We start from the raw sequence: 15,867 nt of genomic DNA, 5'->3' as shown, positions 1-15,867 counted from the left end.
GAATGAGACAAAATCGAGCAGTAGAGCTAAGGAGTAATTTCAGTCTGTCTCGCCTATGACTGAGAATAAGAAAAAAGCAGTGTTGCAGGATGTGACAGTATAAAATATTTTCAGGGTGTGTTCTGATCTGCTAGGTGTAAGTGGGGAAAGATCCTAAGATGGGACAAGACGATTTACTTCTTTACTTGCTTCCTCAAGTCCTTTAAAGCAGCCCTTTTCCATGAAGCAAAAGGTGATCCCTCGATAAAGTTGACCCCTGAGTGGCTATTATTAACTGAAAGCAAATTGAAGTAAGGTGATGTCAGCCCTCCCAGGTAAGCCAGAAAAGAAATGTATGAGCTAAATCTACATTATTGTAAGGCTACATTAACAGAATTGTGCAAATCTGGAAGCGCAAAACTTTCGGTCGCTGCTTTCAAATGCCAGGCTCAGAAAGGTCAGCAGTTCAGCGGTTCGAATCTCTAGTATAGATCTCCTGCGTGAGCAGGGGGTTGGACTAGATGACCTCCATGGTCCCTTCCAACTCTGTTACTGGTAGGCTTCTTTCTGTGACTGTTAAACAATTGTGGGCTACCTACCCATCTTGTCTGACTGTTTCCCAGGCAGCATTTCTCCTTTTCTTTCCTCAAGGCCGCTAATGGATTCCATTACATGTAAGCAGGAAATGCCAAGCCAAATTTGAGCATTGAGTTGAGAACTATCCCATGCCTTTTTAAGGGGGGCTATTTTCCTGATGGCCATTATAATTGAAGACTGCAAGTTTGAAGTGTTAAGACTCTAACAGCTCCTGTTGTACCATTTGCTCACTCCAGCTAAGTGGGAAGAGGTGATAAATAAGCACTTCATACATTCCATACGGCTATACTAATCCTATGCAGCTTCTGCAGTCATATGAGGTAGGTCAAGGCAAGGGTGAAATGACTTTTCTGTGGGAAGAATTTTAATTAGCTAACAATCCAGCCATACACATCAATACCTGATGGTTAACAATTGCTACTGTTTTGGACTTATATTTCAAAGTAGCTTTTCCAACATACCTTTTTCTCTTTAAAAAAGAGAGAGAGAGAGATTAGACATTGATCGGATAATCATTTAATACAACTACTGCAACCCTTCTTCTAATCTGATTAACAAGCTTCTAAGTAGCATTAAGGACATTTTTATTGCACTTGTGGGAAAGAGTCCAACTAAAATTACCCCAAGGTTGCAAACCTTCAAGCAGAGTCAGTAGTTTTTAACTGATCAAACTATGAAAAACAAAACAGTGGGGAGGGGGCTTTGAAATTCACCATTATTGGAAATTATTTCTGAAATCATGTAATCTCCGAAGAACTTGGTTTTGTGCATTATTGTTTGCCTTGAAGTGGTTGCAAAAAGCTTTGTTCCTGATGTCAGCAGGTGTACCTAGGATTGGTGTAACCCATTGTTATTTCTATGGTCTGTTTGATTTCCCTTCTAACTGATCTGAGTAAAGATACTCCATACATAATAATAGAGGGACAAGGGAAGGGCCTTGAAAGACAGGAAGAAGAATCACTACCAAGGCAACCATGAGATAAAAGGGATGTGAGCCCAGGGCCAGGAAAGTAATGTGAGTAAACATCATAGGGAAGGCCCTCACTAATTCACCCCTAGATAAAGGGAAGGAAGGGGAAGCACAATCAGACTTGAAAGATTATGATACTACAGATTTACAATAAAAGTATTATTGACCTGTATTCCATTGGTTTCCTAGTGTGGTCTGACTTGGAGGGCTGATAATAATGAACATTGGCACAGCATTATTATGGAAACCCAACAGTTCTTGCTTGCTTTCTAACTCTTTAAAGATTTGTCTTGCAATCTGTATCTCGATTTCTTTCCATATCAATGAAAATGCTTCAAAGTGATCCTTCTTAAAGGCAAGCTGATACTGTTGATTACCTAGCCTGCTGCCAAATCGGAATGTACAGTATTTTTATTTAAACCTAAGAGTAAGGAAAGTGATTTTCATTGGAGAGCTGATCTCCAACAGGGAAGTTCCACATATCCTTAAATCCTGTGAAAGTTTCCTCCAAATCTACTATAATTAAGCAACAGAAGAAAAACTCCCATTCACTTAGCCAATGAAATTGCAGTTGCAGATGTGCCATAGTACTCTAATAACATCCTGTGGCTGATTGACTCAGGAGGGCTTCCACTTGAGATCAGAGAAGAACCCACTTTTCTTCCATCAATGCCACCCACACTGTAGCTTCCTCCAAAATAACACTTTGGGTGTCAACATTGACCCATCTGACTCTCTGGCTATCCAGCCTTATGCACTCAGCAGGAATATTTAGATTAACTCCATGTGCTCAGCTGGTTGTCTGTATAGGTAATGGCCACAGCCATTGCACAATACAATGTACCAAAAAGTCTCAGAGGGACACCATACAGTTGCTAGTAAGGTGGTAAGCTACTCTATAAAGTCACTCATCTTAGGAATGATGAAGCAGCATCTGAAAGTGATGATTTACAAGCGGTCCTCTCTAAAGTGTATTTCTTGAAGCATTTCCTACTACTACACATATTTTAGGATTCCTAATTTAGCATTATCTAACCTTCAGTTCAGTAAAAGCATTCTTCAGATAATAAATATGGTGGTTAAATGGAGGTCAAAAGCTGTCCTAGCCACACACTTATTCAAAAACAAAAAAACTACTGATGATAATGAAATGATGCAGGTGGAGGAGACTAGGGAAAGAAAAATGAGCTTTCTTTCTTTATCTGGTCTCTCATTTTTATCCATACATGGCTGATTACACATCAGTTCAAAATTTGCTAAGACATCCTAAGGGATGAGATCAAAGGCTTTGGTTACCTGTTTGTATTGTGATGTTATCTTTCTTTCAAGAGAAACAATAGTCATAAAAGGGAATAAAATGTTTAGATGATTTTCATTGCAGAATAACCTTTAAAATAATCTTTCTTGGTTTTTGCATCAAATAAAAGAGGGGGAAATTAAAGCACCAAAACACCAAAGGAAAATGTGCAGACATAATCTTGTTTATACTGACAGTATTAGATTTGTCTTTCAAAATAGATTCATTCTTATTATTAAAAAACAAAGAATATTATAATTGTTTATACATTATAATATGATATATTAAAATCAGATAAAGAGAACTTGTATAACACCAGCTTTCCTTCCACATTTTTTAAAAGCTTGCTTGTGCTTTTTTGAAATATTTCACATTTGTTTCCTGATTTCAAGTGTATATTCTGGAGTGTTTTTTGCCCCTCATTTATAAGTCTTTCCCATCTGTAGGTTCTTCATATTAAGATCCAGATACATAGAAATGCACTTCATTAGGGCTCTGGGAATGATCAAATTATTGTATCCAGAAATGGCTTGCTTGAAGAAACTATTACTTGCAACTCATTCCTATGAGTTTCCTTTGCTTTGTTAATTTCTTGCAGCTCATGTGTATCAAACTGCCAGCCAGTCAGATCAATCTCTTGTAAAGAAACCAACTGGTTTATTAGGCGAGCCAGTGTCAAGACTAACAGGGCAGAGGGTGTGAAGCCTCGTTCTTGGCTGAAGTCTAGAAATGTCAACTTCTTGAGATGAGTTAATGCCTTCAAGATAGTGAGCCACTCCTCACTTGTCAGGCAAGTCTCTGCCATGTCCAGATGCTGGAGGTCCGCCAAAGATGCTTTTGCAAAAAGGGTACCTAGGGAAATAGGTTTGAATTACATTTAGTAATTTCTTGTTTCTCAGATTATACAGTAAATGTAATTGTGTGGAGACTTAATCATGTATATATCAATGTGTTAAGTCCTCGGACTTACTATGCTGTCAAAAGCATTGCCGGCTACAGGACTTCCCTGATTGGCTAAGATGCAAGCAGCCTTTCAGCGGGAAGATGCAGCCTTCTGATTGGTTCAGCCGTCTGACGGCTACTATATAAAGAGCTGTCAGACAGCCAATGTTGTTGTTGCCGGTTCAGGAGTTGCCTTGCACTTTGCATTGTTAGCTGTTACAATAAAGGTTGTTTGTTACTGCAACCTGCCTCGCCTCAGTTCCTGCCTGCCTAGTTCTCCATACAGAGCAAAATGAATGTTCAAAAATGGCCTACCATGAATCTTAATATCGAGGAGAATATAAAGATAAGGCTTTACATTTCAAAATCAAATCAATTAGTATTTAAGGTTGGAGGATCCTACATAAGTATTCTGAAGAGCAAGAATCTGACCTCATCAAGGATTTGGCAAGCAGGTTATATAGCCATAAGAGAGGGGAGATTTATTTACTGGAACTATTTAGGGATAGGCAAAATGTATCTAACGACAGGAAGTTTTTGTTATGAGTTACTGCAGAATGTTTTTTTTAAATTCAGATGTCTGGCTTTATTGGTTGTTGGGTTTTTTTATTTTTTTCTAATATGCTGTTGGACCTCTAGGGCTGCTACGGAAAGACAGTGGCTATATAAATTAAAATAATAATTCCTGCCAGGAGAAGAGTCAAAAAGCATGTTTCCGCATGTGCCTGCGGAAGAAAACAGAGGGAAGTGACCTGAGATCTCCGAGGCAAAAACAGACAGTGACAGATAAAGAAGGGACATAAAATAAACACTTAACTCGCCATCTATACCCAACTGCCTGTGTGATCAGAAGGTCATGTGGTGCTAACATTACTGCCGATATACAGTATATGGACTTCTAACATAGCCAGACTTTTAGAAAACTTAAAGTGTAAAAGCAACAGATAGTTTTCTTCCAAGATGCTTCTAAAGAAGTTTCATAGAATTATGAATCAGGTAGCAATCTAAATAGTGCTGTTGTAGTTTAGTCCAGAGTTCCCCAACCTTTCCAGCTTTGCAGATCGGCCGGGGGTGGGGAGAGAGTGGATGGCTATGCATGAACGGTGGCAAGCATGTGTATTTGCAGCTCCATTTTTGCGAGCGGTGGGCATGCATGCTTGTCACTTGTGCAAATGTAGCATGAATGCATGTGCTGACCCATTGCTCATGCAAGTGGAGATGCAAATGCCCTCATCCGGCACTTCCATCACCTGGTTCCAAACAGTTCAAAGCCCGGTAGTGGGCCACGGTCCGGAGATTGGGGACCCCTGGTTTAGATTGTGTCCCCAGGAGGCCTATTATTGTATTGCTAACTGCTGAAACATAGTTCTGTTTTTTCCATGTACCAAGTATGAACATTAATCTTTTGAGTGTATTTTTTGTTTTAGGTCATATTTCTATATACACAAACATGCAGAACATCTGCAAAAGTCAGCTGAGGTATTTGAGGGACTGCCTCAATCAAATCTATCTGTCCATCAGACCTGGCAGAAATGACATGGTGTAATTCTGTGTACAAAGGAATGTTATTTGACAGGAGCCAGGAAGAGACCCCGTTCTGCTGCAGCAACCATCCTTGAGAACATGATCCCTTCTCAGGGGAGATCAGCCCTGATCCTGTTGGCTGTCTAGAGCAGTCTGAAAACATGGCTTTGTCATCCGGCCTGGGATCTAGTGATGTGGAGAACATGATAAATGGTTGTGCTTTCAAGAAAATGAACGGTGCTCTCCCACAGATTGTTTTAATGTTTTCATTATTTTAAGAGGGTTTTTAAAAATGATTTTGCCATTATTTTTTGATTGTGATTGAATTGTTTTTTTTATTTTTAACTTTATAAGCCACCCAGAGTCACGGCAGTGAGATGGCTATAAATAACTCTTGCAATAGCCTTTTAGATCAGAGTTATTGCTTTGACTGAGTATGCTACCATATGTGAGTCCTTCACTCTTGTTTTCATGTTCCTCTTTTAATACTGCAAAATATACTTACTGAGAATTATGGCCTCAGAGTTGGTAGTTCTCCATTTCTTTAGCCCAAGTTTGGTCAGTCGTGGCATTTTCTTTAACTCTTCTAACTTAACAAGGCAAACATTTACTTCATCCACCCAAGGGAACATCAGAATTTTCATCTTTGGTAGGACATTTAAGCTTTCAACTAAAAAAAAGATAAATTCACCTTTAGTTCTGATTACTGTTTTGTTTTCCTTCTGTCTTTTTTCAGGATGCTTTTCAATGTCCCAATGTAGCTTGCAACCAATCTGGTGATTAACCAAATCAGACTCATTTTAACGTTATAGGAATCAACAAATTCAACTAGAAGCTGCCATCTACTATGGCATTAATTAAAAGATAGTCTGCAAATAAATATTGAAAAGTCATAAACAATGCAGATAGATAATATACTGTATTTCAAAGAAATCACCAGTTCAACATATGAATCATGATTGTATTCCCATTTTTTGCTGCAAAGAGCTCCCACATCCCTATAATATGATTTTTCACCATGCCATTTAGCTCACAAAATTTGTTCTAGCCTTGTTTGTCTGTAATTCTTGATCAAGCCTTCCCTATCATTACCCCATCTCTGAAATGCCTTCTGTTGAATTACTTTATAGAAAATGACCTGCTAGTTGGCATTTTAAAAGAGGCCTTTAAAGTAGGATATTTGTTTTTAGGATTTATTTATTGAATATTTGTATATGATAATATATAATAAATAATATTCTAATTCTAATTATATTCTATTTATTAATTTTATAAAATTGTATCTAATATTATAGAATCCTTATTACTGTTTTAGGTTTGTATTTTTAGGTAGTTTAAGCTATCATATATAAAAGCAGCCAGCGAACTTCACTCATCCATATGCTAATGATTGTAGTAGCTGGTAATGATTTTTTTTTTAATTGAAATTTGTCAAACAAAAATGAGAGCAAGAATAAGAGAATAAAAATACAATGACAAGTATGATAGGCATGTTAGTGCATTTATGCATGCCCCCTCTACTGACCACTTATGAAGTATGTCCACAGGAAGAAAAACCAGCTCAGAGAATACCAAGAATCTGACAATTTAGCCTTGAAGTACATATATTTTTCATTCTTGTCTATTTTTCTTTTCAATCCAAAATCCAAATTAAGATTGAGATTTGTTAGAACATAGCAATAGCACTCAGACTTAAACACCGCTTCACAGTGCTTTACAGCCCTCTCTAAGCGGTTTACAGAACCAGCATATTGCCCCCAACAATCTGGGTTCTCATTTTACTGACCTTGGAAGGATCGAAGGCTGAATCAACCTTCAGATGATCAGGATCAAACTCCTGGCTGTGGGCAGAGTTAACCTGCAATATCGCATTCTAACCACTGCATCAACATGGCTCCGCTATTGAGCAAGACACCAAACTCACCATTTTCCTGAGATAAAATGATCTTTCTTACCTAATTGACAAAGAGCTTCTTTTCCTCCATTTCCCAAAAAATTGTTGGATAAATCAAGGGCAGAAAGTTTGGGTAAATTGCCAATATTCTGAACTATAAAATAAGAAACACACAGTGAATTAATTTATAGGCATGGGAAAGGGTATGAAATAAAACCATTAATCCGTGCTTCATTAAAAAGACCACTGTGATAAATTGCTAATAATAATAACATCAGCAATAACAGAAATCAAATTATATACATATAGTTAATGGTTTTCTGGATTTCATTATCTGCTCAGAGTCTAATGGAGTTAAATTAAATTAAATACAAATGGTTAAAGGAAAAGGTCTGATTCTGGAAGATCTAGAGGAAGAAAGACTGAAGATGAAAACAGACATAAATGTCTGAATGACATACAGTAACAAGACATGATTTAGAATCGCCCTTTTGAGGAACTATGTCTTGAACTGGTAATTCACAGACAGAAGGTTTAGCTAAAAGAGGAATGGGATTTTTGGCTTTCCAGATGTTGCTGAAGTTTTAATACCCAGAAACCCTGATCAACAAACCTATTGTTAAAAGGATCCTGAAAGTTACAGTTTAGTAGCATATGGAGGGCCCCAGAAAAAGGAAGCATTTTCAATTGGTCACCTTGGTTAAAAAGCCTGAGAGCGGTAATTTCGACACATATTACTGAGGATGCCAGGTTGAAGAAGGCTGATTTATAGATTGGGAAAAGTCAGAGTTCAAGAGCTGAATATGTTTTGAAAAGCAGCAAGCTGGTGGCATTTCCACCATACACGATCCAATAGCAACTGATATGACCTTGGTGTCGGAAACCCCTAACAGCTGCCCCCGGTGCCCTAGAGTAGGATAAACAGACTGAACTGCATAATAATTATAAAGTTATTCGGTTTTGAAATACTGTTTTTGTTCTACAGTGTGGATTCCTTCAACCTACTATCCTTTCTCAAAATTTACAACCGACAAGACGGTTAATAGTTTGGGGTGGAGGGAATCTGTTCTAGAATTGTAAGCAATACTATTCAGAATGTCGTCTGTTTTAGAAGTTTGGTATATCCCCAAGAATGCTATTATTACCGGATAACTTATAAATAGAATGTGAATTCAAATAACCAAAACACTGGTGTTACCGAGAATTTCTATAGCAGTCGCAGAAATGCAGCAGTTAACCAAATAAATTTCTTCTAGTTCTTGAAGATTTAAGGATATTGATTTTACTATTCTTATCATTCCATCTCCAATATTTGTAAGCTCTTTCAATTGCAATGAATTCAACTTTTTCAAATTCTTTAAGCCTTCAGCTATAAACAAATTGAGGAAAAAAACTGGTTATAGTTGATTTCTATTACAACTTGTATATCTATAACACCATAGTATTCCCTTTTGAAATAAGCAACATTCTGCAAAGTGCAGAAAAGCAAAAGAAATGGAAAAACATGTGGTACAAAACATTGCTTGTGCCCTATGCAGCATTCCTTTTTCATTATTAAATAGTATTGTTCTATATTGTTCTATATTTTGCTAGTATAATTCAAGGACAACCGATATCCAATTTTATCTCAAACGTGCATTTCTAAGCAAATGGGATGTCTAATTTAAGGACTAACTTGCAAACCAAACCAGTATATGCTCCCCATATCCTGCTAACCAGGAGGAACATACAGGGTATTGGCAATCACTCAAGATGCTTTAGTCTATTTTTTCAGGGCAGATTAAAAATATTTGACTGGTATATTCATGGTAAAATAATCAGCTTCTTATTTATACTAAATTTAATATTTAAAATTAAAACATGCAATCTAACAACAGGATAAAATGAAGGAAGAAAAAAAACAAATGGAGGGATAGAATATATAAATGTTATTAAACATACATTAAATTCATTTCAACCGAAGGCTATAGGATACTTTCTGGGTTCATTCACTAAAGTTACCTAATTTGTCAGCAGTGTTCTCGTTCATCTTGACATTATCAAATATAATTTTTTCCACATTGGCAAGGATAGATATTCCATCAAGAAGGCCCCCTAAGAAAAGAACATCTGGTTTAAAAAACTCATAATGATATAAGGTTAGATGGAGTTGGATGGATGAACTGGATGGAGAAATAGACATCAATAATATTCATCTGAGCCAGAAAAGAGCCTTTCTTCCACCCTATCTTCATATCTTCTCCATTCTCCATCCTACATCCAAATACTTCTCTCTCATTTATATATCTTCAACAAACTTGAGAGTAATATATCAGTGGTTGGATTCAATTTTTTTTTACTACTGGTTCTGTGGGAGTGGCTTGGTGGGCATAACCTGGTGGGAGTGGCAAGGGAAGGATACTGTAAAATCTCCATTCTTTCCCCACTACAGGGGAAGGTTACTGCAAAATCCCCATTTCCGCCTGATCAGCTGGGACTCAGGAGGCAGAGAATAGATGGGGACGGGGTCAGTCAGAGGTGGTATTTACTGGTTTTCTGAACTAGTCAAAACTTCCACTATCGGTTCTCCAGAACTGGTCCAAACCTGATGAATACCACCTCTGTAATATATGCAGAAGAAAATAAAAGGAGGAGATTTTGAGTAAGTATACATGTTTTCTTTCTTCCTTAAACATTGCTCAACATCAGGGTAGCATCAGTCAAAATTGGTCAGGCTTTATCATACTTTTCTGAGAGGGTCAAACTATTTTCCAAAGCACCAAAAGGCAAGTCAAGAAACAAGGGTTGGAAACTAACCAAGGAGAGAAGCAGTCTAGAACTAAGGAGAAATTTCCTAATGGTGACAGCAATCAACCAATGGAATAGCTTGCCTTTAGAAGTTTTAGATGCTCCATCAGTGAAGGCTTTCAAAAAGAGACTGGACAACTATTCATCTGAAATGGTATGGGATCTCCTGCTCGAGCAGGGAGATGGACTAGGAGACCTCTGAGGTCCCTTCCAACTCTATTAATCTATGTTCTGACTGTTCTGTTTTAAGATGACTGAGGAACAATGCATTATGAAGGCGAAGGATAGGAAATAGGTGATAGGAATAGCAAATTTCATGTTGATATAGCTTTCTGCCAATTCAAGTAAAGTTAGATGGCGCTATAATCCAGAACAGAGATTAGGGAAGATGACCTTAACAGAGATCTTATTGATATAGTAGGGTATACTCCACATTAGCCCATGGAACAGAAATACAAGAGTGTATAAAGGGGCCTTTTTTATGAGGGTCTGGAAACTCCCTACGCAATATACAGTATCTGAATTACAGTAAACATGTTATTTATCAATATTATTGTTCACATACCATGCTGGTTTTCACTCTGCAGATCTTTTACCTTTATAGTTTTCAGTACCATCATTTTAGTTATCTGTTGCTCATCTTCCATGCTAAGAGGCGTGGACTCTACAATAAGATCCTGCAGATTTGTGCAGCTATTGAGGACTTCCCTCAACTTTCCTGTGAGGCCAGGACATTTGTTGATAATCAGTCTCAGACTTGAGGCAGAGCAACATATTTTTTCCAGATACTTAATATCACCTTTCTCTAATTGATTGAAATCTTTTAAGGCAATTTCTAAACCTTTGAGCTTTCGATCCCAGTTGAAGAATAAGGACACCGCCTTTTCGGGGATGACAGTTTTCCATGCTGTCCTTGTAGCTGATGAAGTACCAAAAAAGTCTAATTTGATGACTTCTAACATACTTACACAATTAGAAAAATAGTCAAAAAACCCAGAGACATAGGTAGGAATCCTCTGGGTATTGATGTACAATTTTTTATCATGGAAAAATTCCTCAAACTCCTCCTTTACTGTTGTTTCAGAGATACTTTCATAAAGGAATCTAATAACACACTCCACAAATGAATTTTCCCGAGTTGCTATTAAGCCTTCTTCTTCTTCAGCAATTTGTTCATATTTTTTGGGTTCTTCTGGAAATAAATCATGAGCAAAAGGCAATCCAAAAAGACTACCCTTCTGATGAATGGCTGATAAATGGCTGACAATTTTTTGGGTGGCTTCAGAAGACGATCCACAGGTATACAAAAGCAAACTGTGATAAGTAGTAATTATATCCGAAAAACTCCCAATTCTTTGGAGATAATGGAATCCTCTGGTTACTTCCTCATCGCTATTGGATCTCAATAGCCTGGAAAGTCTTCTACCTGCAATATATTCTTGGAAAGATTTATGAAAAAATGTATATGCTTCTTTTAGTCTCTGAGCTGTGTACTTGTGCATAAGGCCCATAGATAACAGCACTTGTTCTTTCACACTGGAAAAATCATCGGGATGAAAAACAAATTTTTGCTCAAAGATTCCATCCAAAGCCAAATTTCCACAGTGAATTAGGCTGAGCCGAAAATGTTTGTCACTTGTCCCTCTGATCTTGTGCTTGTTTTTCCCTACTAACAAATTGTATAGGGTGGAGAACAGAGTGGTTTGTGTATGTGGAGTAAAAGTGGATTCTCCCATTTGGATGGCACAAGCAATAATCACAAATAAAGGTGTCCTCATCAGGTTCTCCAGCTGAGTCCCAGAATTCTGAAAAGTGGACTCTAAACTTTCCAACTGAGACAGTAGGCCCTCAGCTAATGTGGCTTCTTTCAAAACATTTGTAACTAGTGTTTTTGCACTTTCCACGGTTAGATCGCCTGTCTCAGCAATCAGTGACCCAAACAGCCTCAGTCTTCGAATTGACTCGGTCCTTGTAGTAACAATAACTGTGTTCTTGAATTTATGGCTTTTTTTTATCAGTGCTTCTATTTCTGGGCAGCTCTGGGACTTGAATTCATCATACCCATCTAAAAGGAAAAGGACTTTTTCTGCTAGCAATTCTAATATCTTCATAAAGTCTTCTTTACATATTCTATAGTTCTTCTTAAGAAGTTGCTCACATATGGTCTCATATAGGCCTGCCTCTACCCCACTCAGGCTGATGAAGAAGACAAGTTGGAACCTCATCAGAGAAGGATGATCTTCATTAGCCCAGAGTAAAGCAATCTTTTTGAGGAGAGTCGTTTTTCCTTTCCCAGCTTCCCCCTCTATAATACAGGGGCTTTCAAGTTCATCTAAAAGGGTATTTAAAGTCATTTGCGCCAAGCGGAAATTATGGATATCTTTCTTCCAAAGCAAGATATCTGTATAGGTATTCTTCAAATCAAAGATGATATCAATTTCTTCGCCCAGTGGATGAAAACGTTTAAAGGATGGGTTCCTATATAGGTTACTTAAATCCTGAGCTAAGTAATCAACATCTTGTTGTGTAACTTGTCCATCTGTATCTAAAACAAAACAGAAAGATCTGAATGCCATGTTACCTAAGAGTATGATTTAATTGATATACTATTACAATGCAGATTAAATGAGATCTGATAGAGGCAACCTACATTTTATACTAGATTTTAATTAGAGCTGTTGTACAATCTGAGCTGTAAAAACCTTGATAAGTGAAAACCCCTTTCATGTTTTGCTGCAGGTTAGTAATTATCTGGATTTTTGAAGCACAGATCTTTTTAGAGCCCTCTTCAGGGGCTAGTTCTAACTTTCAAAAACTTTCTCTGGTGTGGTACAAGATTCTTGAAAACTACTGGTTTCTATATTTTTAATAGTACATAAAAGTCTGAATGGATGACTTTCTCCTGACACCACCTCTATCTTAGGCAAAATAATTAAAGTTAATTTGTACTTAATAAAGCAACTAAATTTGAAAAAAATGGCAATCTTAATAAAGATACTTACTATAAGAATATAATAATAATTAATAAAAAATAAATTGGATATCTACTTACGGCTTCCCTGTAGTTTCTTAAAAAGGAAAAAATCTATTTTCTCCAGTGATCTCACCAAAATATCACAGGCTTCACTACCTTTTTCCAAAATGGAGCATGTCAATTTTCTTGACACATCCTGCCTTACTTTTTGGCAAAGGATACTATCTTTTTCTTCATGTGACAAAACAGATTTTGCAAAAAGACAATCTACAATTTTCTCGATGGTTGCCATCTCCATTCTTTGAATAAGCTGTTCACGGTTGTTCTCTAAAAAATCCATTGGTGAGAGCAGATGGTTCTTCCAATCTGAATCTAATCAATTCTACTTGTGCTCTGAATAATGAATGCTAACTTGGTTTGACTGCGGGTCATAACTCTTATTCTGAAGGTTCAAATACAGCAGCAGAAATGGTTGGTAATCCTAGAGGAAATGCAGAGATTTTAATAATAAAACATGAATTTCACAAATACACACAGACTGAATCATATCACCATGCAACGATGCTAATTATAAAAATTGATATTTAAAAAAAATCATTTTTCAAGTTTTACATTCTGTATAGAATCTTCTTGGATAAATGAGGACATTTGTTTTCTATAGGTAAAGGTAAAGGTTCCCCTTGCACATATGTGCTAGTTGTTCCTGATTCTAGGGGGCGGTGCTCATCCCTGTTTCAAAGCCAAAAAGCCAGCACTGTCCAAAGATGTCTCCATGGTCATGTAGCTGACATGACTAAATGCCGAAGGCACACGAAACGCTGTTACCTTCCCACCAAAGATGGTACCTATTTTTTCTACTTGCATTTTTATGTGGTTTCGAACTGCTAGATTGGCAAAAGCTGGGACAAGTAACGGGAGCTCATTCCGCTACACGGCACTAGGGATTCAAACTGCCGAGCTGCCAACCTTTCTGATCAAAAAGCTCAGGGTATTAGCCACTGAACCACCACATCCCTCGTTTTCTATATAGGATGGGAAATGTCAATGGTGAATTAATATATCATATCTATCATATTTATTTTCCTTCCTGGTATGCAGAAGTCCACAGCAAACTGTCAAAAAGGTTGAATCCACCCAAACCATCTCCTAACGGTAGTACAAGATGTGCCAATGTGGTTCATTTTGTGATGTGACTGTCATTAAGAAAGGCCAATTCCTTAAAATCTCTTACAATGATGAACATTTCTCAGGGGTCATAACAAAATCTTAACAATCAACCAGTGACGTGCAGTCAGGGGAGGCAGGGGAGGCAGAGCCTCACCACTGTCATCATGAAAAGGGAAAAAAAATGTAAAAGGAAAAAGGCTGAGCTAGTTGCTGCCAGAGTCACCGTGGATGACTCTGCTTAGTGCTTACTAAGTGCCTCAACTAGTCTGACTTTAGGCATTTTATGATCACTCGAGCAGAGTTAAGCAAGGGTTAAAAGCCTAAAAATTCCTGATTGAATCAACTTGATCCTTTTGACAAGAACATAGGATTAAAGCAGCAAGTGTGTAGTTCGGTTAATTAGCAGCAAACTATCAAATACATATTGTATTTTTTTTAACTAAGCAATGAGACAATAACATAGATTTTCAGCGTCCTTCATCAAAATCAGAGGTGGGCTGCTCCCGGTTTGGCCCGGATTGGGTGGTGGACGCTTTTGCACATGTGCGAGCACACGAGCAAACCAGTAGTAAAAAAAATGAAAACCCACCACTGATCAAAATATGTTGAGCCATCTCTGAATTCTACACTTGCAGTTGGCTCAACTGATAGGCAGTCAAGAGATCTGGACAGGAATAAAAGCAATATGCATGACACAGAGCTGGCACCAAAGAAGGCAGAAAATATCCATAACTTTGTCAGGAAGCTGTCCATTGATGTCTTTTACCTACAAAGTTTATTTGCACAGTTCAGTTTCACCAAATATATTAAGGCTCTGGAGTAGCAGCTATGTTCTCCTCCCCCCCCCCCATTTCCCCCATTCCCCCCCCCCCAAAAAAAGGAAAAGCACGTGGATCATGAGAAAAATGTATTTGTTTGAAGGAGCTCCAGGAATCCTAAACTGGAGCTGCGGGAGTTGGATCTTGAGGAAAAGATTGGTGGCTAGATCTGGAGCTGCTTCTAGTAAAGAAATCTCTCTGTCCATGTTCCCCACCCTACTTCCTTCCTTTCTTTCTTTCACAAATGTAAGTAGAAATCATCCCCAAAGAATACCCATCTCTTGTTATGGTTGTTCTATAATACTAATCTAAAACAATGCCTGTAGTTTTCAAAGCATATCAAGCAAAAAAGAAACATACCTGCTTTCCCTGTTAGGGAAAACGTTACCAATCTGTAGCCGTTCTAAGTTCCTTCTCACGCCCAGTTGCCGAACTTTGACATTTGTTTCACTTGGCTCACAGAATACTAACAACACTTCCGGTTTTCAGAAGAGGGGTGTTGCAAGAAAGGGTAGTGCTTACAGAAGGGAATACTGTCATACTGTCATCTCCACAACATTCATTACAAATGATCTGGCAAGGAAGCAAGTGCGGGTGTAACTTGGGTCAGAGCCAGGTGCTTGCTCTAGGTATGATTTCAGCTGAAGTATAAACCTGAGCAGGTGGGATGTTCTCAATTCTTTGCCCAGAAAATTTCAAACCTCTCTTTTTAAAGGGAATTAAAGTTGTGACATCTCTGTGACAACATTGCAGCATCTTCCTGTACATCATTTTCCTGGGCACCAGAGAAAAATGTTTTAAAACAAAATGAAAATTCCTCCAGATCTGCACATAAAGCCATAATTACAAAACACACAGGCCTAATTTAAGCAGGTTAAGATGTAAGAAGTTATCACCCAGTCCTCTCCCAGAAAAATT

General features: G+C 37.8%; 1 protein-coding gene across 1 annotated transcript; it reads right to left on the bottom strand.

Annotated features, from left to right (window-relative positions):
* Positions 1-3,004: 3,004 nt before the first annotated feature.
* On the bottom strand, positions 3,005-15,411 carry NLRC4 (NLR family CARD domain containing 4). Its single transcript, XM_014060857.2, has 8 exons — positions 15,310-15,411; positions 13,043-13,445; positions 10,556-12,535; positions 9,205-9,297; positions 8,402-8,572; positions 7,265-7,357; positions 5,815-5,979; positions 3,005-3,695 (listed from the first exon to the last, which is right to left on the bottom strand). Exons 2-8 carry the CDS (start codon positions 13,302-13,304, stop codon positions 3,349-3,351), a joined length of 3,111 nt encoding a protein of 1,036 aa, XP_013916332.2. The 5' UTR covers positions 13,305-13,445; positions 15,310-15,411; the 3' UTR covers positions 3,005-3,348.
* Between the last annotated feature and the right edge of the window lie 456 nt (positions 15,412-15,867).

This window comes from Thamnophis sirtalis, unplaced genomic scaffold (genome assembly GCF_051295495.1).
Source record: "Thamnophis sirtalis isolate CommonGarterSnake01/CBP01778 unplaced genomic scaffold, rThaSir2_p1.2 scaffold_6, whole genome shotgun sequence".
In the NCBI taxonomy this organism is placed as follows: Eukaryota; Metazoa; Chordata; class Lepidosauria; order Squamata; family Natricidae; genus Thamnophis; species Thamnophis sirtalis.
Note: the sequence above shows the minus strand (reverse complement) of the source record. Positions and strands in the feature narration are given on the sequence as shown.

What these genes read in the sequence shown, in the direction of transcription:
- NLRC4 (XM_014060857.2), bottom strand. Translation starts at nt 13,304, where the DNA reads ATGGATTTTTTAGAGAACAACCGTGAACAGCTTATTCAAAGAATGGAG. An exon ending in TAAGAAACTACAGGGAAGCC is followed by an intron (nt 12,536 to 13,042) that starts GTAAGTAGATAT and finishes GTTTTGTTTTAG; the next exon opens with ATACAGATGGACAAGTTACA. An exon ending in CTCTGAGGCCATAATTCTCA is followed by an intron (nt 3,696 to 5,814) that starts GTAAGTATATTT and finishes CTATTTCCCTAG; the next exon opens with GTACCCTTTTTGCAAAAGCA.